The sequence below is a fragment of the Sinocyclocheilus grahami genome, unplaced genomic scaffold (assembly GCF_001515645.1).
Source record: "Sinocyclocheilus grahami isolate Dianchi unplaced genomic scaffold, SAMN03320097.WGS_v1.1 scaffold310.1, whole genome shotgun sequence".
Lineage (NCBI taxonomy): Eukaryota > Metazoa > Chordata > Actinopteri > Cypriniformes > Cyprinidae > Sinocyclocheilus > Sinocyclocheilus grahami.
Genome location: NW_015505489.1, coordinates 529,999 through 557,841, shown reverse-complemented (window position 1 = coordinate 557,841; position 27,843 = coordinate 529,999). Strand labels below are relative to the sequence as shown.

At 38.6% G+C, this 27,843-nt stretch overlaps 2 protein-coding genes and 1 long non-coding RNA gene across 5 annotated transcripts in view; all 3 read right to left on the bottom strand.

Moving 5' to 3' along the window:
- LOC107601668 (growth factor receptor-bound protein 10-like) overlaps positions 1–11,138 on the bottom strand; it is a 108,159-nt gene extending 97,021 nt beyond the window's left edge. Inside the window, exons 1-2 of one of the 3 annotated variants that reach the window (XM_016293924.1) lie at positions 10,976–11,138; positions 9,672–9,708 (exon numbers count right to left, since the gene is read on the bottom strand). The gene's annotated coding sequence lies outside the window, so the exon portion shown is untranslated. Of the gene's footprint in view, positions 1–9,172; positions 9,442–9,671; positions 9,709–10,975 lie in introns of those variants that run through there. The other 2 variants (XM_016293923.1, XM_016293922.1) reach the window with 2 other exon arrangements.
- Positions 11,139–20,914: 9,776 nt separating this feature from the next.
- LOC107601669 (uncharacterized) lies at positions 20,915–22,595 on the bottom strand. The gene is made up of 3 exons (XR_001610965.1): positions 22,535–22,595; positions 21,329–22,242; positions 20,915–21,087 (listed from the first exon to the last, which is right to left on the bottom strand). It is a non-coding gene; the product is annotated as an uncharacterized lncRNA (long non-coding RNA).
- Positions 22,596–22,663: 68 nt separating this feature from the next.
- On the bottom strand, positions 22,664–27,269 carry LOC107601654 (protein cordon-bleu-like). Its single transcript, XM_016293910.1, has 3 exons — positions 26,159–27,269; positions 25,860–25,979; positions 22,664–22,966 (listed from the first exon to the last, which is right to left on the bottom strand). The coding sequence occupies exons 1-3, from the start codon at positions 26,453–26,455 to the stop codon at positions 22,664–22,666; spliced, it is 720 nt and encodes a 239-aa protein (XP_016149396.1). The 5' UTR covers positions 26,456–27,269.
- Positions 27,270–27,843: the final 574 nt, after the last annotated feature.

The window sequence follows — 27,843 nt, the reverse complement described above, 5'->3', positions numbered from 1 at the left end:
GTTGAGAGCAGTTTACATTCCTGGGCATCTCAAGAAGGGAGCAGATATCCTGTCGAGGCAGGGGCTGAGGCCCGGGGAATGGATGCTTCACCCCGAGGTGGTGAAGCAGATATGGAGAGTGTTTGGCCAGGCTCAGGTGGACCTGTTGCGACTCATATGATATCACACTGTCCCCTCTGGTTCTCTCTGACTCATCCAGCTCCACTGGGGCTGGATGCCATGGTACAGACGTGGCCGAGGCATCGTCTGTACGCCTTTCCTCTGATTTTTCTGCCTCCTGGGAGTTCTGGAGAGAGTGCGCCGGGACAGGCCCGTCTGTTGTGAGTATCCCCGTTCCGTCCGGGCCGAGTTGGGTCTCAGGCCTGATTTCTCTCCTTGATGGCGCTCTATGGGAGATTCCCGTCAGGAGAGATCTCCTCTCATGAGCTGTGGGTGTGGCCTCTGAGGAGGCACAACTCATAACTTCCGGTCTCTCAACCGAGGTTGTTGAGACCATCCTCCATCCAGAGCTCCCTCTATGAGGAAACTGTATTTCTGCGGAGACCGCCAGCCCGACCCAGCTAACTGCCCGTCTGGTACAGTTCTGGAGTTCCTGTAGGCCTGTTTATCCGCAGGGTTGACCCACTCCACCCTAGAGGGCTTCGTGATGGCCATTGCGGCCTACCACGCCCCTCTCGGTGGCCATTCAGTGGGAAGACACCCTCTTCTTACACATTTCCTCTGCGGTATGCTGAGGCCGAGGCCTCTGGCCAGAGAAGCTTAGGCTAAGTGGTGGATCAGGATGCTATTCCATAGCCTCGAGTCCTCTGATCTCCCCTCTCCTTTGGGGGTCAAGATTCACTCCTCCAGAAGTTGGCCTTCGGGATGGCGAGCCCCGCCTACTTTAGCCACTCCGGGCTCTTTTGTTCTCTTGCCATAGCCGTGCCCTTTCACACCAGGCAGGGATTTGCAAGTCTGGCGGCGTGGACATCTCGTTCCCCTAGCGTTTTCCGACGCAGCTCGAGTTCCCGAAGGGGAACGTCCCAGGTTACGTATGTAACCATGGTTCCCCGAGGAAGTATACGCCGGAAGTATACGCTGCGTCGCAAGGCCATACTTCCGGCATCCCTACTAGAGCTTGCTTCACTCCTAAGAAGCTAGCGCCGGTGGCACCTCACGTGCTTTTAAAGCTTCCTGGTCATGACGTCACCCGCCGCGGACGTCTCGCCCATCGTTCGACTGATTACACATATGATTCAGAGCTTGGTATCGCTGAAGGCGTTCCCCTAGCGTTTTCCGACGCAGCGTCTCGTTCCCTCGGGGAACCATGGTTACATACGTAACCTGGGACGATACAAACCATTTATTGGAGCTGAATACCATGAACAAAAATCAACAGGCTACATAAAAACTGGACTCTTTAAGAGCTGTTTGTGTGCAAAATAGAACTGCATGATTCTGGATAAATTTAGTTGTTGTTTTTTTTTCTTTTTTTCCCCCAATGGAAGTTGTGGTTCTTTCATGATTCTGAAGAAAAAACATTAGACAACTAAACAAAATCACATGTAATTTATGAATTAATGATTAAATGACTTACTCAAGATGTACTTGTTTCATTACTGGATGAATCCGCGTTCTTGAACGAATCTCTTGTGATTCAAAGACAAATATTTAACAGCCCCTTTTCGCCACCTACTGGCATAACAATGTAATCGATAATCTTCATTTGAAGCGTCAAATTATTTTCAAAAGGTGTTTTATTCTATTTTAATCGCTACCATACACATCGTACACACAGTTTATATCTGAACTATACACTTTTATCCCAGTACTTCTGTGATTTGAATGTTTGTAACACAGAAATAATGATACTGTGTGGCAGAAAAGACTGTGAAGCCGTTTCATTCAAGACAGATGACAGCTGCTCTCTTTAGGTCAATGGCAGCGCGAATGCAAATTTAAATATTCAAATCACACTGATGTGATTGTATGATGCACGGATGAACCAAGTGATCACAACAATGATCGCACATGTCAAAGGTTGAGGAATGAAACAGATGAATCATTGTAATTTAGGAATAGAATCACGTTGGTGTTTGAATCGTGTTCGTGATATTTAACGATCTATTAAATTAAAAAGTGCTTTGTCATGTTGGTGGTGACACCTTGCTTGCAACATGTTTAGCTATCACAGATATTATACTTAGCTTTTTTGGCTTCTGATCGCAAATGTAGCCAAACTTTGGAGCGCTTAGATTAGCGAGAAAGGTCCTGGCAGATCGCTAGGTTCGGTCCTCACAGATGAAGAAAAAAAAAAGCGCATAGGAATCAATAGGCGGAATCAAAATTTTAATTTGACGACAAGTATCCGATACCTGACCTTAAGTATCTGATTCTGGAATCGGAATCGATTTTCGATTCCCAACCCTATTAATGGGTATGTCAAAACCTCTTAAAGGAGAAGCTGACAGGTATAGATATCAGATCACTACTCAGTCCAAATCAAACATTTCATTACTCAAGAACAAGCTCTGTGTCAGGATACTTGTACGTACATGTTGGCTATTAAAGACAGAAATACTAAGAGAACAAAAATTTGTCTCTTCTGATTGGCCTGTTGTTTTCTGAGTGACACACAGCCAGGCCAACCACAGGTAACTAGGGTCAGCGATGTCACCGCGCTAGCTGGAGGCAGCAAAACAAAGGCGATACTGGAGGCGGCCCATTCAAACCAGCGCAGATTTGGCTACATAAGGAGCTTAGAATATCATCGTGTTGTGATGTTGGGTGCCAGAATCGACGTAATACAGTCTCAAATTTGAAATTTGATCGCATATCTGCTGCCACTGCCAGACAAAAAACCAACGACAGCTGTGGTTAAACAAGATAAAACGAGCAGACTGGACAGAAATGATCGTCAAAAAATGCTCGCGTTTGCAGCGCACACTTCTTATCAGAAAAGGTTCAATAAAGTATCGTCTTTTGTTGTTATGGGAAATCTACAGATTTCTTGCCATATGTCTATGTTTCTTGCATCTCACGACTATGTCGTGTATGAAATAATGTCTATGTGCATGTGTGTAAAACAACAAACTGACGATTTATATATAATCACTTGTAATTGTATATACATTGTTGTGATTAATTGTGGCTGGAACAATAATGTAGCGGTAAAAATGGTTGCCTGCCGAAATTGAAATGTATATACATCTTAATCATGGCTAGATAGACACGGTGAGTTTGTCTTTACTATGCACGTTAGATGTGATCCACCTAATAGTAACAATCCTGTCAGATCGTCCATCCTTTGAGTGAGAGTGTAACGTTACAGGTCGGCCGATCTGGTTTCGTGGTTAAAGTTAACCTTTTCGACATGTTTCCGTGTTGTTGTTGCTCAGCAATGGCATGGACGCGATGTTGTCTGGGGGTTTGGCAAAAGAAGAGTGGGACGGTGGGTGGTGCTCGGGGTGGTGACTGAAGGCGGTGACTGTGTAGTTCTGACAGCAACTTTTTACAGAAGTCACAACGATTCGTGAAAAATCATAGCTACTTTATTCAGGCTGTGTGCATTTTACTGTGGACTGACTGTTTTGAAACTTATATGGTAGTTAAATAGCCCCTAGACCTCAGTTATCGTGAAAAAAGCCAGGAAATTTCAGTTTTGACAATATGGGACCTTTAAATGATGCTAGTTTTACTCAAATGAAACGGTGAAACGCTCATGAAGTGACTCTCAGAGCAGTTCTGGAGTTGTTTGTGTGTTTATGTCCTCATTGAGACGGCAGACGCTGAAGTCACCGCGAGCGTTACGCGCGCTTCAGTGTGTGTGTGGTAAAGGAAAACGCGCGTCTCTGCCATTCATTCATTCATTCATTCATAGAGATATGATCGCGTAATATGAGTTAATGCTCATCAGATCGCGTAAATCAGTGGGAAATGAATAGAAATTATGATTTTGTGTAAAGAAATAACAAACATGTATAAAAATATAAAAACCCTGGCAAAGCTAATATTATCAGCTCATGTGAGCAGAGCATAGCGGGGAGCAGATCAGTGAACGAGGTTTTACCAGCGTTGCCCAGTACTGCAAACAGGAACAAGTATACTACATAGAGATTTCTTGTCCGCGCTATTTGAGCGTTGAGCATGAGCGGTAATGCACATTGATAGAGTGGAATAATGAACGGAGCGTCACACGGCGCAGTGATGACGGCTGGAGGAGAGTGAAACAGAGGTTGTACTTCCTTCGCCAGCTGAGGAAGTTCAACCTGCCACAGGAGCTGCTGAAACAGTTCTACTCCGCCATTATTGAATCTGTCCTCTGCACTTCAATAACTGTCTGGTTCAGCTCAGCTAAATCTGACCTCAGAAGACTTCAGAGGGTAGTCCGGACTGCTGAGCGAATCATTGGTACAACCCTCCCTTCTCTCCAAGAACTGTACTCGTCCAGAGTGAGCAAAAGGGCTGGCAGAATCACTCTGGACCCCTCACATCCAGCACACTCCCTCTTTGAACTGTTGCCATCTGGTCGACGCTACAGAGCTCTGAGCACCAGAACGACCAGACACAGGAACAGTTTCTTCCCTCAGGCCATCCATCTCATGAACACTTGACAATAACTGTGGAACACACACTATTTATTCACTAATACATTTATTTATCTAACACACACACTCAGTCTACATTTCAATTTGCACATAATATACCTGTACATACAACTGTCTATTGTTATATACCTGTACATACAACTGTCTATTGTTATATACCTGTACATACAACTGTCTATTGTTATATACCTGTACATACAACTGTCTATTGTTATATACCTGTACATACAACTGTCTATTGTTATATACCTGTACATACAACTGTCTATTGTTATATACCTGTACATACAATTGTCGATTTGTATATTTTTATTCCTTAGTTACTTGTTCTATTTTTCTATTTTTTATTATCTGTGTTTTTGTTCTGTCACTGTCATTCTGTTACACTGTGGAGCTTATGTCATGAAAACAAATTCCTCGTATGTGTAAACATACCTGGCAATAAAAACTCATTCTGATTCTGATTCTGATTCATGCCGATCTGGTTTCGTGGTTAAAGTTAACCTTTTCGACATGTTTCCGTGTTGTTGTTGCTCAGCAATGGCATGGACGCGATGTTGTCTGGGGGTTTGGCAAAAGAAGAGTGGGACGGTGGGTGGTGCTCGGGGTGGTGACTGAAGGCGGTGACTGTGTAGTTCTGACAGCAACTTTTTACAGAAGTCACAACGGTTCGTGAAAAATCATAGCTACTTTATTCTGGCTGTGTGCATTTTACTGTGGACTGACTGTTTTGAAACTTATATGGTAGTTAAATAGCCCCTAGACCTCAGTTATCGTGAAAAAAGCCAGGAAATTTCAGTTTTGACAATATGGGACCTTTAAATATCAATAAATTTTTGAGAGGTTACACTGCATAACATTTTACAGTATGGCCTTGGGGTTATTAATTGCAAAATAAAAAAATAAAAAAGGCTATTGACCAAAATAACAAAGATATTTAATGCATATATATTTAATGTAATCTAACGGGCTAATCTTTTTTCTTTATTGTTATAATTTTTTTAATTAATAAATTAATATAACCATATTCAGCACTAGTAGACAGGATTAACAGCCATATTCTTCTGTGCTAATGTAGCCTATGAGAGAACAGGAGGGTGAGGGAGATTATCTTCACTGAGAAAAAGAATATTGCATTATTTTATCCAAAGAACAGAAGACAAGTTGCCGGGTCAAGACTCCCACGTCCCAGGTCTTAGTAACCTGATAAAGGTCAAGCGGGAGTGCAGTTACTTCAGTAACAATGGAAATTAATCCAGACCTTTCCTTAGTCGTGGAATGTATTCATTGACTTAATTCATTTATCTTGACCAGTAACAACATTTACTTTAGCAAGATGTTTTTAAGTACCAGCGCCAGTTATAACAAAAACAAAAGTGAAAAACAATGAATTTAGTATCAGTGTTCAACTTTCAAACAATCTAAACGGCAGAACCAGTGCTGAATCATAAAACATTGAGAAGATGGTTAGTATAATTTAGTACGCCCATGATTTTCATGTGAACCTTAATAGCACAACGGTCACACCTCAGTCACCCATCCTGATTTCTTTATTAATGGGCAACTCCATTATTTTGGAGCCACTGGGCAGAAGCTATAAGAAAGCTTCATGTCATCAGGATGGCTGAATGGGCAACCAGGGAGAAAAGCTTTTGGAAACATGGACAATCACTAATTGGATGAGAGATTCATTGGCAATGAGGAACAGTCTCTTATGCAATCTGAATGATGAATAGGACTGAAGCTCTTATAGTTGTGCACATGTTAGCTGTATGGGTGGGCTAAATTCGTTCTTTAAGTCCAGCAATGAACACATCCAAACCATATTTCACACTGGAGGGTTTCGATTTGAATTTACAGTTTCATTGATGTAATTAAGAAGAATGCAAATGGCTAGACAGGAAATGTTCTTCCTAGGTTGAAATATGCTGCACTGCATATAAAAATGATTTATTTTGATGAATTTATAACTGTAGCTAACAAGCCTATACAAATAAAATATGCAAAGGAATAAATATCTAAATGCAAATATTTATTTTAAAACATGTATCCATTATGATTACATAAATACCTATAGTACGAGGTACGCAGTTTTGCATGGCGTGTATTCTATGATAAATTCTAACTGCTCCAGACATCAACTGTTCATCTGAATTACTATAATTACGAGTTTTTGACTAAAAACCATTCAAGTCGTCATTGGACTTGTAATTACAAGTTGGAAACTTATATGAAAGCTTGGTTATTTCTCTCAAACGTCATATAAACAAAAACAAAATGGCAGCGGCATTCACAGTTAGCTCCTACCTCAACACATATTGCTGTTTGTTACTGTACGTCATTTGATTAGAGTTAATGATAATGGTGCGCTTTCTTTGTTCTTAGACAGTTAGCGATCATATGCAGAATATAAGTGAATTAACATAGTGATTAAATTATTTGCTGTTGTTAATAACCAAGTCACACTTGGATCAATTTTAGCGCTGTGATTGTTACCAAAGAAATTAATCTGAGGACATTCCTCCAAGTAGAAGCGCTGAGTTGCTATCTTGCAATTACAGAAAATTCCAATACAATGTAACTGCAGCATAAAGCACAGTGAACCTCCATGCAGCAGAATAATAATAACAGCAATACTAATTCTGGATCAGACTCACCATGACAACTGTATGATTATTAAATGTTGACACTAAAGATGGGAGAATTTCAGTCTGGTTAAAAACAAAAACATTTGAGCAGGGTTGGAAAAATGCAATCCCTCTTAAACTTCCAGGATATGCAAGAAACAGAAATAAAAGGATCTCATCCAGAACTGAAGAAAAAATGCAGAACAAACAAGGAAGAAAGACGCAAACACACCAATGTTGAGTTGCATAAAACTTCAGTTCGTTATGCACACGGACTGCCTGATCCAGGACAGATCACTCTGACCACAGTACCCATAATCATCCCTTATGTGTCACTAACTCAATGTACATAAGAGCTGAATGAATGAACAGCAGGGATTTCCACTGACTGAACTGTGGTGTCCAGGCTCAGGTCTATAGTGTCACGACCCCGCCTCAGTCCAGGGGGTATTAACACTGTATAGGAAACTATGAATGATAGCAAAATGACGCAAGATAGAATGGAATGTGTCCATGGAGTCTGCCGGCCTTTTTTAGTTACGGCCGTTAAGCTCATGATCAATTCCCTCTGCAGCAAGCATCTTGTGGGTTGGTCTAAGACCGTTTTGTCCATATGATGGAATTTAAAGTATTAAAGGAAAACACACACCCTAGAATGGTAAAATTATTATTCAAAACCCAAGATCTGAATGCTACCTGTATTTGACAACTCTGGCATTTAATATACAGGCAGACATAGTGAAAAAAAGACGCCAAACCATCTGAATGGAATATATTCCATTATCAGAATGTGTAAGATCGCTTGCAGGTTTTCTTTAGGCATAAACAGATCTTACAGATACAAATTTCCATAATACTTTAACAAGAATCTCCTGGATACCACCCAACAACAAATGGTCATTCTTAACATTATTGTGTCCATGTTACAGTATAATTTTGATAGTAGAGTAAAATATTCATCAACGACATATAATAGTTTGCCCAAAAATGACCATTCTATCATCATTTACTCATGTCATTCTAAACCCATAAGACTTTTATTCATTTTTGAGAATGAATGAATGAAAATATTTTATGAGAATATTTCTAATGAAACCTGAGAGATTACTGTACATCCATTGAAAGTCCATTTCACCAAAACTTTGATACTACAACAAGTTTATAGACATCGTAAAAGTAATCAATATGAATCAAGTAGTTTAATCTAAGTCTTCTAAAGAGAAACAAATGCTTTGTATGATGAACAGATTTAATTTAGGCTTTTATTTACATATAACATTGAACATGGAGCTGATCAAATATAGTAAACTGAAGCTCCAATGCACTTGTTTGACCCACATGGAGGCTTGTTCTTGAACATCAAAAATGTCTGGTAGAACTTATATTTGATGTGCTCTTTTTATGTGCATTGAGCAATGTTTATATGTGAATTGAAAATATGGACAGAAATCTCTCAGATTTTATTAGAAATATCTTCTTGCATTTTGAAGATGAATGAAATTTCTTTTTTTTAACTGTCCCTTTAACAAATAATCATTATATAGCCTATATACAATTATGTTGATGCAATTGACTAAGCAGGAAAAAAAAATATTTAAGACATTCAGTGACAAGAACATCTTTTAGGGGTGTTTAGGTTTTACATTTAAGAAAGCAGCTCACCCTTTGTTCACAACTTGCCTCATAAAGCTTGCCAGAAATGAAATACATGTCAATATGCATGAGGATGGAAAAAACATCATGTTTACATCTCTTGTATTAATGGATAAATAATAAGCTGAGAAGTTTAACACAAACCTTCCCTGCTCTCATCTACACACACTACCTCCATTCCACGCTCCTTCAGCACTACATCATGCATGAATCACCACTCAAAGCTTTTTAACTTTGTAATGCTCTTTAAACGGGGGTTTAAATCATTGTGAACCCATTTAAAAGCATTCATGAACCAGAACTCACCGGTGGCTTGTGTGTGTAAAGCCCTGCGTCTGTCCAGCCACAGAAAGCTAAATGCACACAGTATTACAAGACTGCTTCACCATTACTGCTTCTGCTTCTGGATCTCTAATATCCCAATGCAAGGGTCCACAATGTATCTATTTCTCAGCTGACTCTCTCCAATACAAACCAAACAACTCCTCCTCTTCCAGTAGCCCCACCCTTAAAAGCTTCATCATCCTCTGACAAAACTGTGTCTTCAGTCTCAGCCTGTCAGTGGAGGAACCTCCCAAGAATGAAATAAGACCTAGAAAAGTACCTTGTGGTATTCCTCAGCCGACAAACTACAAAACCTTGTTTTTTAATAACATCTGTCATCAACATTGATGCCAACTATAAATGAAAGTGCAAACTGTCTTGATTTAACTGAACATTTTGACATGGCTGAGGTGAACAGTCACATAATCAGAGCTGTTTAAGAGAATAGTTTACCCAGAACTGTCTGTCATCATTTGCTTACCCTCATGTTGTTCCAAACCTGCATGACTTTCTTTTTTCTGTGGAACACAAAAGAAGATATTTTGAAGATTGGTGTGGTAACCAAATCATTTTGGTGTCAGTTGATTTGCATTTTAAAATATATTTCTCAAAAGCATTTTCTTTTATGTTTCACAGAAGAATGAAAGTCATACAGTTTTGGAATGACATGAGGGTGAGTAAATGATGGCAGAATTTCATTTTTGGGTGAACTATGCCTTTATTTCTAGTGTGGCCCTCTGGAAGATGTATTTTTGTTATATTTGTGGTAGAAACTGGCAGCTATGGATTCAAAATAATACAGGATGTAATTTTGTATTCAGTATTCATGATTAAATTAATTTGAAATTACAATACAATTAAATTGTAATGATAAGATACCAACTGATATGAGCTGTTAAATATCTGTCACTGTAAAATGCAATGATAAAAAACATTTGTTTCATACAGGGAGGGGCAAGGATTTTCATGCATTTTAAAACATATTTTTAGTTCAATGTTTTATCACACAAATACATTGCATGGCTATATAAATATGGATACAAATATTGTAAATATTTTACAATATTATTACAGTGAAAATACAAAATTGTGTTTAAAAATATAGATTTACCACATTTACCAAGGCAATTACGGTTAACCAATGAACAGCTTTTATTGTATATTTTGTTGTATAATGTCTATATCACTCCCGTTAAACATTTTTTCCCCTAAGAAAACTAGAGTTTTATCACTTGCATATGTTCACATTGTACATGTCAGATTTAAAAAGCTACTAGGATCTTAATCTGCTGCTATTTTCTGTTTTCAGTAGTGCGTTTTTGTTGTTATATTTTTCGTGCTACATTTCTACACTGCGGTAACAGTCAGCGTTACCTTAAGGATGTATTTCTACCCGATCGTTTTTTTTTTGTTTTGTTTTTTTGCTAATGATTCAGTCATACTGAATTATTCAGTTCAGGTTTTGAATTCAATGAATAAGACCATTTCTTTAAGATGATGCCCACCTGACAAAACATTTTACAGCCTAAATATTAAACTGTGAATTATTGCTCTAGTATTTGAGTCTGCTGCTTGCAACACTTAAGTTTCCTTTACTCTCTATGATTCTAGAACAGAAGCCACACCTCTCAGCCCTCTCTCGCCCACTGGTCTTATTTACTCACAAGTTCTTCCTTAGGGCACCCAACACCCGTTTTTCCTGCCAGTGCACACTCACAGATTGAACTTTTGGGTGAACGCTTGTTTCGAACAAATATAGGAGTGAGAATTGAAATTCATGCTTACCTCTCTAAGCGGAGAACAACCGTGTCTTATTCACTGTACATGTGTGAGTGTGTGTGTGTATGTACGCGCTGGAAGCTGTCAGTATTCCAAAGTCTGCGCCCACTCAAACCAGACCCCGCCCACTCCAGGGCAACACCACCCCGTCATCAGCCACTAGCGTTTCGCGTTCTGGCCAGACCCCCGCGCGACCCAATGTGTGCGCTGAATAAGCCGAGCGCGTGACACGGCTCTGAGCACACACGGTTAAAGCATAACTGACAACATGTCTGTGTGTACACACACACACAAGCATGTTTAACACAGAATTATTTGCCCTTTACTGGTTAAACATTGACGTTATGTTCTTGGCAATTAAAATAGCCTAGTCCCCACGAGCTCATGGATCAAGTTTTTGAACGTTGAATCGTACCAAATACGGTTTCTATTGAGCTACTGTCCCTTCAGCACACGTTTTGTTTGACTGTTTTCCCGACTGTAAAACGACAAGTGAGTTTGAGAAAAAATTGCAATAATAAGAACAGTTTCTGTTCAAATATATATATATATATATATAGCCTACTACAATTAAAACCATAAAATATGTTGTCTAAAACGCAGTAAATGAATGTTCCCATCATGTCTTTTATACTGAATAAAATATAAAACTCTTAGACATTATATATTATACAGTATATATATATATAGAGAGAGAGAGAGAGAGAGAGAGAGAGAGAGAGAGAGGCTACAGTATATTAACAAATGACTTTTAATATTTTACAATTTTACTTAGGCTTGAGTGTTGCCATTTTTCACCATGATGTTGGGTACTAGTATGAAAAACATTTCAGGCTGTACAACAAGAAAACATTTCTTATCCGGTCCACTCTGAGGGCAAATGCAGTCCAAAGCCTGCTAACAGTGAGCAGAGGCACGGCAGTAGAATGTGCAATCATTACTTGCAGTCTTGTTAAAGGGGTCATATGATGCGATTTCGAGTTTTCCTTTCTCTTTGGAGTGTTACAAGCTGATTGTGCATAGACAAGATCCCTGAAGTTGCAAAGACTAAAGTCTCAAAACCAAAGAGATATTCTTTATCAAAGTTAAGACTCTGCCACGCCCCCCTAAAACGGCTCGTTCTAACACGCCCCCACATATCTAGGTCACTATGTGGGAATATTTGCATAATGCGCCCAAATGTGCACGCAAAGAAAGAAGGCGTGTTTTCAGTAACCGCAGTTAGTGTTGAAGCAGCCATGTCAGGGAGATGCTGTGTGTTTCCGTGCAAAAGCAAAAGCACTTTATTTGGCCTTCCGAAAGTAGATGCATTTAGGAATCTTTAAGATTACTTACAACAGAACAGCAATGCATTTTATGGACGACCGTTTCGTGAACCTAGGAGAGGAGGTAATTCTGACTTTGCTATGACAATCTGGTGCTTCTGAGTCAGCTACGGTTTTGTTATTAGTTTAAGTATTTGCTATTTACTGTTTTGCGCATCGTGTGTGTGTGTGCATGCGCGCGCATGTGTGTGTGTGAGAGATAGGGATGGGCATATCGATCCTAAGTATCGATATATCGATACTGACGCGAGTCTCGAAAGTATCGATACTCAAACTAAAAATATCGATACTAAGGTGTGTTTTATTTACCAGTGATTTCGTTTATTTAAAATAATAATAATAATGCGTACAAATGCATTGAATTGAACAAATAACCTTCGTTCGCAAGTAACTGTGTAGGATATAATTATTTTCCTGCTCATCTGAACACACGCAAATGTTGCAAGACAGAACCAATCAATCAAAGAGAGCGTTCACTCACTTCTAAAAGTGCATTCAACCAGGGCTGCGTTTCCCAAAAGTATCATAAGAAAGCATTAGAAAGAAAGAAAAAAAAAAACAAATGCAAGTGTATGAGTAATCAAAGAAAATGACACCCCATTTTATTTTGCCCATTGAAGCAAACAGAAGTCTTGTCTTGCAGACTTTGTCAGTTCCTTTCTGTTATCATGCCTCCTAGGTAAGCAGATATTTTTGAAAAGGCTGATGGCATGAGAATGATAAGAGTAACCATTAAATCAAATAGCTAATTGACTCTGTGATACATTTACAGTAATTATCAGAAGACAAGGCCACTGCAGAACAAGAGGCTGGTCACAAGATTTTACACTAGTTGCAAATTGTTATACACACATAAATAAAAATTCGGCAATGTTTCTGAAGCACATTCACCAATTAATCCTTGTTTTCTTAAGAACCAATTTTGTTGCGGTGGTTGTATAAGGATCTTTGGTTGGCTGTATTCTTTGGAAATCATGTTCTTCAGAACAGTGTATTGTATTCTGGTTTCTTCAAATCCACAGGACACTGATTGCTTTCTGTGCAGCTAGAGATGAAGCACCAAATACACAAAATAATGATCTTTAAAAAAAGCATCATATGACCCCTTTAAAGGAGCCGCCTCAGCGCTAAAGAGAATTTATTCACTGGTTTAATACTGAGCAGTTATCAAAGTCATTCATTAAGACAGTCAAAGCACTAGACATTTTGAGAAAGAAAGAAAAAAAAACACAAGTGCAAGTGTATGAGTAATCAAAGAAAATGACACCCCATTTTATTTTGCCCATTGAAGCACACAGAAGTCTTGTCTTGCAGACTTTGCCAGTTCCTTTCTGTTATCATGCCTCCTAGGTAAGCAGATATTTTTGAAAAGGCTGATGGCATGAGAATGATAAGAGTAACCATTAAATCAAATAGCTAATTGACTCTGTGATACATTTACAGTAATTATCAGAAGACAAGGCCACTGCAGAACAAGAGGCTGGTCACAAGATTTTACACAAGTTGCAAATTGTTATACACACATAAATAAAAATTCGGCAATGTTTCTGAAGCACATTCACCAATTAATCCTTGTTTTCTTAAGAACCAATTTTGTTGCGGTGGTTGTATAAGGATCTTTGGTTGGCTGTATTCTTTGGAAATCATGTTCTTCAGAACAGTGTATTGTATTCTGGTTTCTTCAAATCCACAGGACACTGATTGCTTTCTGTGCAGCTAGAGATGAAGAAGGTCTTGTGGAAAAAATGTTCTACTATGATGGCATCATGCTGTAAGAATCTGTTTGGTTCTAAGTTTTAAAGACCCCATATAAAAAGAGTTGACGAGTGCATATATGTTGTTTACTTTACATCACAGTCATGTACCATGATTTGGTACTTGTTACTGCCATTCAGAAGTAGGTATATTATGAGGCAGAGGCTATATGCATGGGATTGCAACAAGCATCATTATTTTCTGCAATAATAAAATTGTACATTTTAAATGTGTATGCTCTCTTTTACAACTTTCAAGAGTATACTATACAGACAAAAAAACTAATGTAACAAAAAGTCACAATTTTAATTTCATAAAGTGTATGTTGGCCCCTTTATGTTATTCAACCAATTATAATTAGTTTTCTGTCAGAAATATTCAGAGGCAGACAAAGTACACAACTCCATTACTTAAGTGAAAGCACAGATACTGCTGGTCAAATATTACTCCATTACAAGTAAAAGTTGTAAAGACAGATTTTCTTAAGTAAAAGTACAGAAGTACTTACTTTTAAAAGTACTTAATTGTCAGAACCTTGCCTGTTTTTATGACCACGCCTTTAAATAAAAGCTTTGCAGATGGATCCGCACGTCTCATGTCTCGTTCTCCCCGTAACAGAATACTCGGCCTCACAAGGATCCAGCAGCTTTTCATGTGGACATTGGCCAGGTATGGACACTAAAGAGCAGCTGGGGTGGCTGAGTCTTCTGGACGAATCCAGGTCTCAGTCAAGTCCAGGTCTTATTAGCCTTAAAGCAGGGCACACACCCGCTTGAAGGCTATATTCAAGAGTATCTGGACATTGCGTGTTATTCTGATCTGCCAGATTGTGTACTTAGACTTTTTTTGTGATGGAGTAAATTAACCTTTAAAGTCACGATTAACCCGTGAGGGTCCCTGTTCTTCTCTAAGCTATATTTTGGATTTTGCTCTGCTGTGTGTCGACTTCGTGTTCACGGTGGGTGTTGCGGAGAAACATGACACCAAGTCCTCTTGTGTAATGGCGTAAAATGGTGGACACAACAGCGCCCTGTTTTGTCACAGCTAATCTTCATGAATCAAGTCAAGTTACCATTGATCGTCATGAGTCAAGTCGAGTCACAACTGATCATCATGAGTCAAGTCGAGTCACGGCTGATCTGCCAGAGCCTCGTCACGTCACAGCTGATCCTCCAGAGTCACGTCTGTCTGTCTCCTATGTTTCAGTTTTCCCTAGGCCTCAGTCCCTGCCATGGGTTCCTGATCACTCTGGTCTGCCGACACGCTCTGGTGGGCCAATGCTCCATCTGCTCTGTCGTGGTGGTCTTTGGCTATGCTCTGCTGGTCTTCTGTCCCATCTGCTCCGCTCTGGTGGGTTTCTGCTCTGTCTGCTCCGCCGTGGAGGTCTTCTGTTCCTCCCATGATATTGACTCTCACACCACACAGACTGTTACACATCACCCTGGACTACATTTTCCATACTCCACTGCACTAATCACAAGCTCACCTGAAACCAATCACACACAGCTGCTACCAATAACACACACTATATAAATCAGTCTCACACCACCATTCAACGCAGAGTATTGTGTGCGTTTATCGCTCTCCTAGTGGTAGCACATTACAGAGCCAGTTTCCTGCCCTAGTTTCTAGTCCTTAGTTCCTAGTCATAGTCTTGTCTTGCCTGCTTTCCCGTGTTACCTGATTTTTGCCTGTTTATCTTGGATTAACCCTTTGCCTGCTGTTTCGGACTGTGTTTGCACCTCGCCTGTACTACTGCTCGTGTTATTGAATTTCCCCTCTTGTCAAGCCCTCTGGATAACGTTCGCTGTTTTGTCTTGCCCTCAATATACCTGTTTGCTATTGTCCGAATCTTGCCTGTTTTTATGACCACGCTTTTAAATAAAAGCTTTGCAGATGGATCCGCACGTCTCACATCTCGTTCGCCCCGTAACAATTTCCTTATTTATGTCAATGAACTGTTTTATTATTATTATTGTATGTAATACTTGCAATACCTCTGTAGCAACTTACAATACATTACACCTACTGAATACACTGACTAGCTTGTAGTATCTTTGGAATAAAGAGCTTTTAGAATGTTAAAAACCTAAGGGGAAAAAACTAAACAAAAAAATTATTTAACACCCCTACCCACCCCCACAAAAGCAGGATGGTAGTGATCTCACACAGCTCTGAACACATCTATGTGTTACTATTCATCCACATTTGAACAGAGCGGACAGTGAAATTGCTGTAAATACAGACTGATAAGGAAGAAAATAAAAAAAAATCAAACCTGCTTTAAAAACCCAGCAACACAACTGTAGCTGTGTAACTTTACAACAACAACACTGCTTTAACAAAAATGCAAAACAGCAAGACTTATTTGACATCAAAACAAAAAATGTAAAAAAATGCTGATCGCTCTAATCGCTCTCGCTGTACTTTGATGTCACACACCGAATGGTCTGTGCAGTGCTGCTTCAGTCAAACACCTTTTGTGTTTTATTAGGAGACGTACAACAGTTCTTCTGTGGCTTTATAGGTAAAATTTTCACTTACACAATTTAGCAAAATCAGACAATATTGTGTCTAATATAAACCACAATATTAACTTCTTATTATTGAATTGTTGTAAATATATATCACATTTGGAACTGGTCAGTGCTCAAAAAATGCTGGGAAATCACTGATAAACTGTCTGATAAAAGAAAGTCCCGTTTTAGAGAAGAAGAAAAATCACCTACTGACTTTCAAAGCTGCTAACGACTTTCTACTTTAACTGAGAGACCATTTTGAAGGCTCAGAAAACCTTTGCAGGTGTTTTGAGTTGATTAGCTGATTGGCATGTCACCATATTCTAATTTGTTGAGATAGTGAACTGGTGGGTTTTTGTTAAATGTGAGCCAAAATCATCACAATTAAAAGAACCAACGATTTAAACTACTTCAGTCTGTGTGCATTGAATTTAATTAACAATTTGAGTTGAATTACTGAAATAAATTAACTTTTCCACGTCATTCTAATTTATTGAGATGCACCTGTAAGTACAATACTCAAGTAAATGTACTTAGTTACTGTCCGCCTCTGGAAATGTTCTGTAAATGCATTCAAACATCTGTGATTTCTATCTGATGTCAAGCTTTTGTATATGAGACTATTCAAGTTTTAGCATCCACTCTTAAAAATGAAAGCTCTTTGTTGACATCAAGGGTTCCATGAAGAACCCTTAACATCCATTGCAATAAGGGTGCTATATGTAGTGGAAAAAGGTTCTTCAGATTGCTCTTCATGCTAAACAAAAAGGTTATTTTTAGAAAGTAAAAATGGCATTGCTGTGAAAACCCCCTTTTGGAACTATACAGTTCTCATCCTTCCACGTTGTTTGCTTCCAAGATGAAAGCAGGAGTTCCCAAACTTTTTATCAGCTGAACTCCTTAGAGGTAAAATATTTACTTTAATTTAATGTTGTAATAATTCAACAACACATTTGTATGTTTACAGTGATCTGATGCTGATTATAATAGTAGTAGTAGTAATTTGTCTTAAGTGTTTTAACATACAGTATAAAATGAATATTTGAAAATTATAATAATGAAAAACAGTTATTTTTATTTTACATTTATTATAAATAATTATTAAGCTTTTCATCATCTTACAAACCCCCTGTAGTTCCCTCATTAACCCCCATTTGGGAAGCTGCTTTAGGGCAACACGCATCTGTTTTTATGCAGTTTGGGTGAAAGCTCATTTTAAAAGAAGATTATAACTGCTTACCTGTATAGCAGATAGTATAGTTGATCTGTGCTCTATTCCACTGTAACTCAAATATGTTGGCCTATTAAGTTTAGTTACTTAATCAAATATACTTTCAACCATTTAATCCTCTGAAATGTCAAATAAACTCAGTCCTATGTGATTTCCATAGGTCAAAGCTGTACAACTTGACCCCAAAGAACTAGTTAATTAAAGACCGATCTCAAATCTCCTTTTTCTGTCCAAGATACTAGAAAAGGTAGTATCCTCACAGTTATATTCCTTCTTAGAGACAAATGGTATCTGTGATGATTTCCAGTCAGGATTTAGACCATATCATAGTACTGAGACTGCTCTCGTTAGAATAACAAATGACCTGCTCTTATCATCTGATTGTGCTTGTATCTCTCTATTAGTGCTATTGGATCTTAGCGCTGCGTTCGACACTATTGACCACATCATTCTCTTGCATAGACTAGAAAACTTTGTTGGCATTAATGGAAGTGCATTAGCATGGTTTAAATCGTACTTATATGACCGCCATCAATTCGTAGCAGTGAATGAAGAGGTATCACATCGATCACAAGTGCAGTATGGAGTACCTCAAGGCTCAGTACTAGGGCCGTTACTCTTCACACTTTACATGTTACCCTTGGGAGATATCATCAGGAAGCACGGTGTTAGCTTTCACTGTTATGCTGATGATACTCAGCTCTATATTTCTTCGCAGCCCGGCGAAACATACCAATTTGAAAAACTTGCGGAATGCATAGTCGTGTATAGTAAAATGCAGAGTAAAAAACTGGATGATGAATAATTTCTTACTGCTACTGAAAAAACAGAGGTGTTAATTATAGGACCTAAAAACTCTGCATATAATAACCTAGAATACTCTCTAAGACGTGATGGCTGCTCTGTCAATTCTTCGTCATCAGTTAGGAACCTAGGTGTGCTATTTGATAGCAATCTTTCCTCAGAAAGCCAAGTTTCTAGCATTTGTCATGAGAAGGACAGATTCAAATACCTGCTGATCCACTTCCATAAATGATTGTACAATATTGATGCCTCTCTCACATATAAAATATATCACTGTGACCTTTGATCTAATTTCTTCAGAGTTTTGTTTTCCTATACTAATGGCTTCCCCAGTTTGGAAGCAAACAGTCATTTTGCAGATTCGTAACGCATATCAGATTGGCCACAAACGAGCCGGAATTCTGACCAACAGAGGGATTGTGGGAGGGAAAGAATTTACTGCCATCCGCCATAGAGGGGATTACCCCATCAGGATGAGGAGGAGCCTGCCCAGAGACAGACAGTGCTCTAGCCTCCAGCCCACAACCCTCAGAGCACACAGGCTCTGCCAAAATATGTAATGACACATTAATATAAGAAAGAGAAGATGGTTTATGATGCCGAATGAGGCATGGTAGTGCATATCAACAGACCTCTCTTAGATACAAGGAATATTTTTGAAAGGGGACTTTTGCATTTGCCCAACATAAATAGACTATTAAATATGCTCTTAGAAACTAACAAATTAGTGGGTCTAAATTGCAGTTTGTCAGACAAGACAGAAAACGCTTGCATAATGGATAACACTTTTTATGATGCGGATTGAGCGAAACAGCAAATGATAACACTGGAGAGTCTGTCTGTAATGAGTTGGCTGTAATTAAAGGTCTATTAATAGCTTGCTGGATTTCATAAAACCATAATTAATTCCAGTTCCAAGAAACAGGCTTACTAGGATCTGATCTGATCATTGCCAGTAAAGGCATCTCTACCTTTGGTAAAACTTCATAACCATTAGTTTGCGTATGGCTTTTGATAGAGGTCTGTGTGGGCATTAAGTTGATGCCCTAACAAGACCGTGAGAGATCGATCCATACCTTGCCAAACCTGACAGTTTGGGGTTTCCTCAGCCTCAAGTCAGGTAGACTTAAGCCAGACCAAAGCTAATTAACTACAACTTTCTGTAAAACATCTGACTAACTGGTCTGACTTACTGTAAATTTGTTTGATTTTAGCTGAAGTGTGCACTTACAAGCCTTTCAAGCAAGAATGCTAGAGAACCAATAATACCATTACAGGAGGACATACTGTAACTTTCAAATCAATTTTAGAGTTTCCCAGAGTTCCCACAACTTTTGACTTCTCTGTGGATTGCAATAAAAAAAAAACACAATAATATATATTATCTGGTTATACTGATTATAGAGTGAGAAGACTTAATAGATTAAAGAGATATATTAATAGATATAGATTAAAAGAATAAGCGATTTCTTAATAGTGGGAACCACTGTGATTTCAATCCTCATCCAACCGTTTTGTGTATCTTATCATTTCAATCAGGCTCAAGGGAAAGTTGTTAACCATCATCGGCTGTATAATCAATCTTAAGCTACCAAGCCAGTAAGGGCTGCCCTGGAAAGCCTTTTTGTTCATCATATGGAGAATGCAACGGTTTCATGGCAATTGTCCAAACATATGCCTGAACTGTTGTCAGCTGGAGAACAAGACAAACAAGTTGAATGATAAACGAAGACATGGTGCAAGAGGTATATAATCTTGCAAGACAAGCCAGTTTTTCCTGACAGGAGATGAACCTTCAGAATCATGTACTAGTGCTTTAAAATGCTGTCCTATATGCCGGCAAGCTTTTTTAAATGAAAACCTAACATAACATACTTCAAAACCTATACAGTATTGTGACTGGGTACTGGTCACAGTGTGGCAATGTGTTTTAGTCAGTCTCACACCATATCAATTTTGAAACTGGATTGAAATATACATTTATTTTGGCATTTTTCAGACTTTTTACAATTAATTTATTAAGTTGTGTTATTTTGAGTCCTCTGCACTTGTCTGCAGCTTATTGCTTATGTTTTATTTATGACAATCATTGCAAAATTACAAACAATGCCAGTGGCATCTAGACTAAACAATTATAATTGAAACTGAAATTGTAAAACAATTGAAAATGTAAAAAGTCCTGCAGCCAATCCTTTTAGAGTATATGCATACAATTTGTTATTTCTCAATGCAATGTAAAAGCAATGTAAAGAAAGCCTGTATATATATTTTTTTTTTTTATTGATTTACAAGTTTGATTCAGTTTGTGCTGCAATAAAAAAAATGACATTACAAAAGCATTATTTAAAAATCTTTTCATTACACTAATGCTTTAGTGTCAGATTTGAAACTTACTATATTAGTGTCAGGTATATGTTTTACAAAATAATCACCTGTCGACTTATACTCAAGTAATTTATTCAATAAGATTGCCACTGTACAGACCTGTCATATAGTCTATAATTTTTTTTAAATTTTTTTTATTGATTTACAAGTTTGATTCAGTTTGTGCTGCAATAAAAAAATGACATTACAAAAGCATTATTTAAAAATCTTTTCATTACACTAATGCTTTAGTGTCAGATTTGAAACTTACTATATTATTGTCAGGTATATGTTTTACAAAATAATCACCTGTCGACTTATACTCAAGTAATTTATTCAATAAGATTGCCACTGTACAGACCTGTCATATAGTCTATAATGCTAACAACATAAATATATTTACAACGTGTAAATATATTAAACAATTTACTCTAATTATAGTAGTGTAGGATTTTCGCAATGGAATAAATTAAAGCTGAATCACCATGATAGCTCTAGATCACAGCTGTTCAGCAGACTGGTGAAAAGGAATTGATTACATTATGTCCAATCATACAGTATCTACAAGGCTTTCAAATGAATCTGTGTTAGAGAAAGTGCATTAGTATTGGTCAAATATACGGCATGTGTATCTACTGTACAATGCTTCAAAAATAAGAGTGTCAAGAATGGTTCGTTTCTAGTCCACTTTTCTAATGAAAATAGATTGTGATCTAATTATCAAAATCTATATATAACAAAATAACAAAACATTTAAAGAAACACCTTTATAATATTGATTAAATAAAAATATCTCAGTGTTTTCCATTTTACCACTTAGTGTTCCTTTAAAAAATAAATATCAAAAAGCCATAGACTGTTGTGGTTGGCAGGTGGATTCAATTGCAGCCCACCACCTTATACTGTTATGCAACAGCAAATACCTGCATAATATATTCAGGTATAATACTGATAGAGATATAGAAGTCAGGCAGACATATGAGAGAGAGAAAAAAATCTAACTCAAAGCAGCATTAACAAAGAACTACACTGTCATCATTAGAATTTCAGTAACAAGACATAAACTGCCTGAAACTAGACAAATTAGTATTGGCATGGATGTGAAGCAGCATATCACTATAAATAAAGAATGTATGCTTAAACACCAGATTTGGCGATGGGTAAACCCAAACGGTGATCCAGTGAAGGTTTCTAGTGTCCATAAGAAAGTGGTGATGTTGTCTGGATGGTGCCAAGTCTCCCATTCACTTGCCGTCTTGTCTGTGTGACAGGGACCTGTGTAATTGAAAGTTTTAAGTTGTAATATTTTTGTCTTTTATTCAAGAGATAAATGTTTTGAATGCAATTTAATCCGTATGATGGTATCTCTGGTGTTACTGTCTTTGGTGTTACCAACTTTCAAACAAACTCCACATAAATTAATGTAAAAAATCATTAAGCTGCAAAATTTGTGGAAAATTAGTGGTAAAATACCAAAAGTAGTAAATTTATCTAAAATCTATTTTTTTTAGACATTTCTCCTATATGGTTTCTTTAAAACAAGCTTGGGCTGTAATGAGCCTCTTACCTTCTTCAGATGTTGAGCCCCAGAGCCTGAGCGAATGGCCTCCAGAAGAGCCTCTCGGGCCTGCAAAATTTGTGGAAAATTTGTGGTAAAATACCAAAAGTAGTAAATTTATCTCAAATCTATTTTTTTTTAGACATTTCTCCTATATGGTTTCTTTAAAACAAGCTTGGGCTGTAATGAGCCTCTTACCTTCTTCAGATGTTGAGCCCCAGAGCCTGAGCGAATGGCCTCCAGAAGAGCCTCTCGGGCAGACTCTGAGTTTCCTCCAGCAGGCAGCACTAGAGGGGTCTTGACTGGAGCTGAAGGTGGAGGTGGGGATGGCACAAAGGCAGCAGAAGAAGTGGGAGGAGGTGAGATATCATCTCTCTGGACATTTCTGTCCTCCTCAAGTTTCCTGATCAGCTCCAACTCCTTAGCTGCTCCTGATTTGGTCTAGAAGTACGACAATGACATGGCATTTATAGTTAACTTAAAGGGGTCATATGATGCGATTTCAATTTTTCCTTTCTCTTTGAAGTGTTACAAGCTCATGGTGCATAAAGAAGATCTGTAAAGTTGCAAAGACTAAAGTCTCAAATCCAAAGAGATATTCTTTATAAAAGTTAAGAGTTAACCACGCCTACCTAAAACTGCTCGTTCTAACACGCCCCCACATGTCTACGTCACGATGTGGGAAGATTTGTATAATGCCCCCCAAATGGTCACGCAAAGAAAGAAGGCGTAACTTTTATTCTCGCTGTAGTATTGTTGCTGCCGCCATGTCGTGAAGACGCTGTGTGTTTCGTTGTGAAAGAGAAACTACTTTGTTTGACCTTCCAAAAGAGGACGATATCCACTTCGTCGAGCCTAGAGCTGATCCGTGCTGGTCGGCTTTCACCATGGACGAAGCGGAGTCCAGCCCGGGGTCATCACATGTGGTTGGCGCAAGCCCGCCGGCCGTTCCTCACTCAAGCCCGCCGTGTGTTTCGTTGTGAAAGCGAAACTACTTTGTTTGGCCTTGCAAAAGAGGACATGACTAGAAATCAGTGGTTGTCAAGTTGTATTTACAACACTGTTCCAGAACAGTTCAACCCAAGTATTCAGATGTGTGCAGCACATTTTATGGAGGACTGTTTCCTGATCCTGAACAAGTTAAATTTAACTTAAAAATTTAAACTTTTTTAATACCACCTCATGTAAAATTTAAGACCAAACTTGTGATGGAAATACACATTATATTACATGCGTATATATAATATTTAATGTGTTTAATGTAAAAAGAAAACAAACAGCATTTTTGACAGCAATATTTTATTATTACGATATACAGTGAACTTTTCATATCAGTAGACAATATCCCATACAAAATATTCCCACAAAAGCACCGCGTCACCAAGATTTTTGGTGGTGTACGTATCAAGTAAAGTAAACTTGCATTAACCCATTTAAAATAGCTAGGAGGCAGGTCAGCTAGCTAGTTAGAGCTGTAATTTATTTATTTTTCAAATTAGACCTGTATTCTACTGCAATTCTCTCTGATGACGCAGTAACTACTAACTACAGCGGGGGAATAAATCTTCAATAATAAAGGCCTCCTGTAGCGAATCAATGTTTTTTTGTACGAAAAATATCCATATTTAAAACATTATAAACCGTAATCTCTAGCTTCCGCTGTTGTATGCACGTTCATTCCAGCTGGATGACGTAGGACGTATGTGTGGCAAATGCGCCGGTGAGAAGTGACGAATGCGCAAGCAGAGAGGAGAGAACAAAACAAAACAAAACACCGGTCACGAATTAGAAGTACAAAATGAGGATTTGTAAAGAAAAATGTCGGAGGATTTCGATATAAGCCAAGAGGAAACTGGTTTTCCTTTGCTGGAGTAAGGAAACTTTGCTTCCTTTGCTCCTGTAAACAAACGTTGGTTTTCACGAGACTAGCATATACTCACCGGCGTATGCGCTACGCATAAGTTTCAGCTCAAAATATTCCACAGATCATTTATTATATTATTTTGAAAATGCCTATTTTGAGTGGAAGCAGAAACACTGTTTTAGTGCTTATCTCTTTAAATGCAAATGAGCTGCTGCTCCTCGCCCCCTTTTTCAGAATAGGACTGTGCCTTTACAGCTCGTAACAAAAGATACTCTAATAAAATTTTTTAAAAAACCTTCTGTTTGGTTTTGATTATCATGTCTATCGTGCTGAAATCATGTGTTTTAAAGCCACATTAGATTAAACTTCTGATATAGGGTTTTCTGAGCGCACACATCCAAAGCACACATATCCAAACAGCTGGGAAAGAAATTGCATGCTTATATTAGATCTGTGTGGCAGCAGCGTAATACACAGTAAATAAATAAATCCACTGCTCTCTTGTCTCCTCTGAGGCTGGGACTCTAAATAGTGTTCTGTGCTTGTTTGTGCAGCTACTGATAGAACAGTTAGCATGCTTTGCTCAAACTTTTGCCATGGCGTTAGAACTGGTACACCGTTGTCGCTTGCGAATTATGCGAAAACAGAATTGCGGTGCCGTGGGTGGAAACGTGCAGATTGAGGGGCAGTGATATTATAATAAGATCCATTTGCCATGTCACACAGGGAGCGAAATCTGACGCGCTCATTTTTTCAAACGCTTGCAGAAAGAGGCTTACCAAAATAAAGTTACAGGGTTAATCTTTTTCATGTTTCCTGGGTTGGTAGATGCACCGGGGACCCGATTATAGCTCTTAAACACGGAAAAAGTCAGACTTTTCATGATAAGGAACTGCGGCCACCCTGCTAACATTCACAATGAATGAGGAATTCAAGCAGTGCTTACTCAGCCACTTCTTTTTTAATAGCACTGTTCAAAGATTTAGAGTGCAGCATAAAAAAAACCTGTTTGCACATAACATCTGGTCCATCCTTTTTTTGCCTGCAGAATTTCACAGTACAAAGGTAAGTGTAAAAGTAAGTGTCACATTGTTGTCCACAAAAAGATGTGCTCACATTTACCGTTGCTGTGCAAAATTTAGCAAATGAAAATTCAGTTATTTCAGTAAGAATCAGCACAATCTAGAATTTTGGGCAAAATCTGGAATTTCAGCCAAAAAATCACAAGGATTTCTCATTGGGTTCAAGATGATGCAAATTTCCAGTGTCTTTGCCCACAAATTTTCACTAATGTGACCACACCTTAGAGTTGTAAAGGGGCAGAAATTATCTGGTAAATTTCCATAAACTTGAATTTTTGGAAACTTTTGGAACATTTTGACAATTTTCTGAAATTTCCGGAAAGCTTCCAGAAATTTCTGCCGCTTTTCAACCCTACCACACCTTAAGTGTCACTAATATTTAGCTTACCTTCTTCAGTCTGGCAGAGTTGTTTGGAGCTCTTATTGCGGAAAGAAGTTCTGAATGCTCGTTATCTGCATAATTGTAAGTTGGCTTCCTAACTGTGCAGTTGGTAGACAAGCCAGACACCTGAACAATGTGAAAAGCAAGACATTAGACAGATTTAATACATTAAATTCTCATTTTCATTCCTGAAAATTTTAAAAATCTTTAATCATAATATCTTTAACAAAGTTGTAAAAACATTCCATCTTAAGATATTCCAAAAAGCTGATACATTTACTTTCATGCTGTGATTGACAGTTTACCTTTCTGAGCTGTTCAATGCACTCTCCAGACTGTATGGCCTCCATAAGCAAGCTATGAATAGAAATGTTCTTCTGTTCAGGCTTAAAAGTAACAGGCTTGAACTTCTTAACTGGTCCGAACAAGTTAGCCTGGTTTGGATCATATGGAATCTCAGATTTGTGTACCTCTGCCTTCTTTGTAAGTGGTGGACGTGTGGTGTCTGTTGGCGTCTCTCTGGCAGAGGAGGTGTCTGGGAACTTATTGATTGGTGTGGCTTCTTCAGAGGAAGACTCCGTGTGTTTAATGTGAGCAGACATATGTGTAGAAGGCTGGATTTTGTTATTTAAGGGATGTGATTCAAGAGATTTGGTTCTGTCTTCCCCAAGCAGAGTGCCTTTTTCAACACTGCTTATTCTCTCAGAACTTGCTGGCTTTTCGGCAACATGACTGATGTAACTTTTCAGGTGTTTAGGGTGTCCAAAAGAAGGCCTTGAATTTTGGGGGGGTTTGAAAGCATTAGCAGTTTTGTGTATGATTGTAAGTCTAACCTCACTATTAAACCGTTGACTGACAGGTTTTTGAACACCAACAATGGACTCTGATGGTGCCTGCTTGATATCTGTTTTAGTGTTGGGAATGCTATTATTTTTAGCAATGGCAGAAGCTATGTATTGGCTGGAGGTTCTTCTGGAGGGTATAAGAAAAGAGAGATCTCGCCTTTCAGCTGTGAAAGAGGGATTTTCTGCAGGCTCTGGGAATGAAGGCTTACTTGCCACTACAGATATGGGCTTCCTTTCCAATATAATGACCTCTTTGTGTGTTTCCTCAGGAGGTGTTTTCACTGAAAGTTTAGAGACTCCAGACACAATCGAGGGTTTGAACACATCAGTATCTCTGTTGTTTACTATGGGCCCTCGGTTGATCGTAGTTGATTGGTCTTGCTTTTCTTCAGTGCTCCAGAATGTTTTGGCTTTGTCCAATGGGGATGTTTCTGTATTAGCGTCCACATTGGGATTGACATTTTTCTCTGGGCCAGTGGAAATTTGTTTTTGTGTAACCACGTTGCCCTGTTCATCAATCTTAATGGTACCTATGACTAGAGAGCCTGTAGGCTTGGTCTGAGACACAGCTGGTTTGTGAAGGTTTTCATTCCAAAGTGAGAGACGGAACTCTGGGTGATCTTATCCTGAGCTGTTGGGATTCTGATAATAGGTGTCCTTTCGTCATAAGCAGCCTCTGTACTGAACCTCTGGACCATAGGTGCAGTCTTCAGTCTCTCGTCAGGAACCTTTTGAGTCCTTTGAACAGCAGGACACACAAAACTTTGGGACTTCTGTGATACTATGTCTCTCTGACTATTTAATTCTTCATTTACAGCTTTACTCTTAGTCTCAGAGTTGAAGACAGCCTTCTGTTCCATATTGTACAGTTTCTCTTCCATAAGCTTAGTGTTTTGTGTTGGCTTCTCGCTGGTTCGAGGTGTACTCATGGTTTTCTCAACTGTGAGTGTAGTCTCTTGTGACTTCTGTGTTTCTCCTCTATCAGGCAGGCATTGCTGTTTTTGTTTTGTATAGCTTCACATGGTGCACACAATTGGTTGGTAATGTTTTGAGAGCTGCATAGCAAATCTGCCTCACACTCACTGAAGCTGCACTGGTCATCCTCAAAAACTTCATCAATAGTTGTCACTGGAATGTCCATGTCA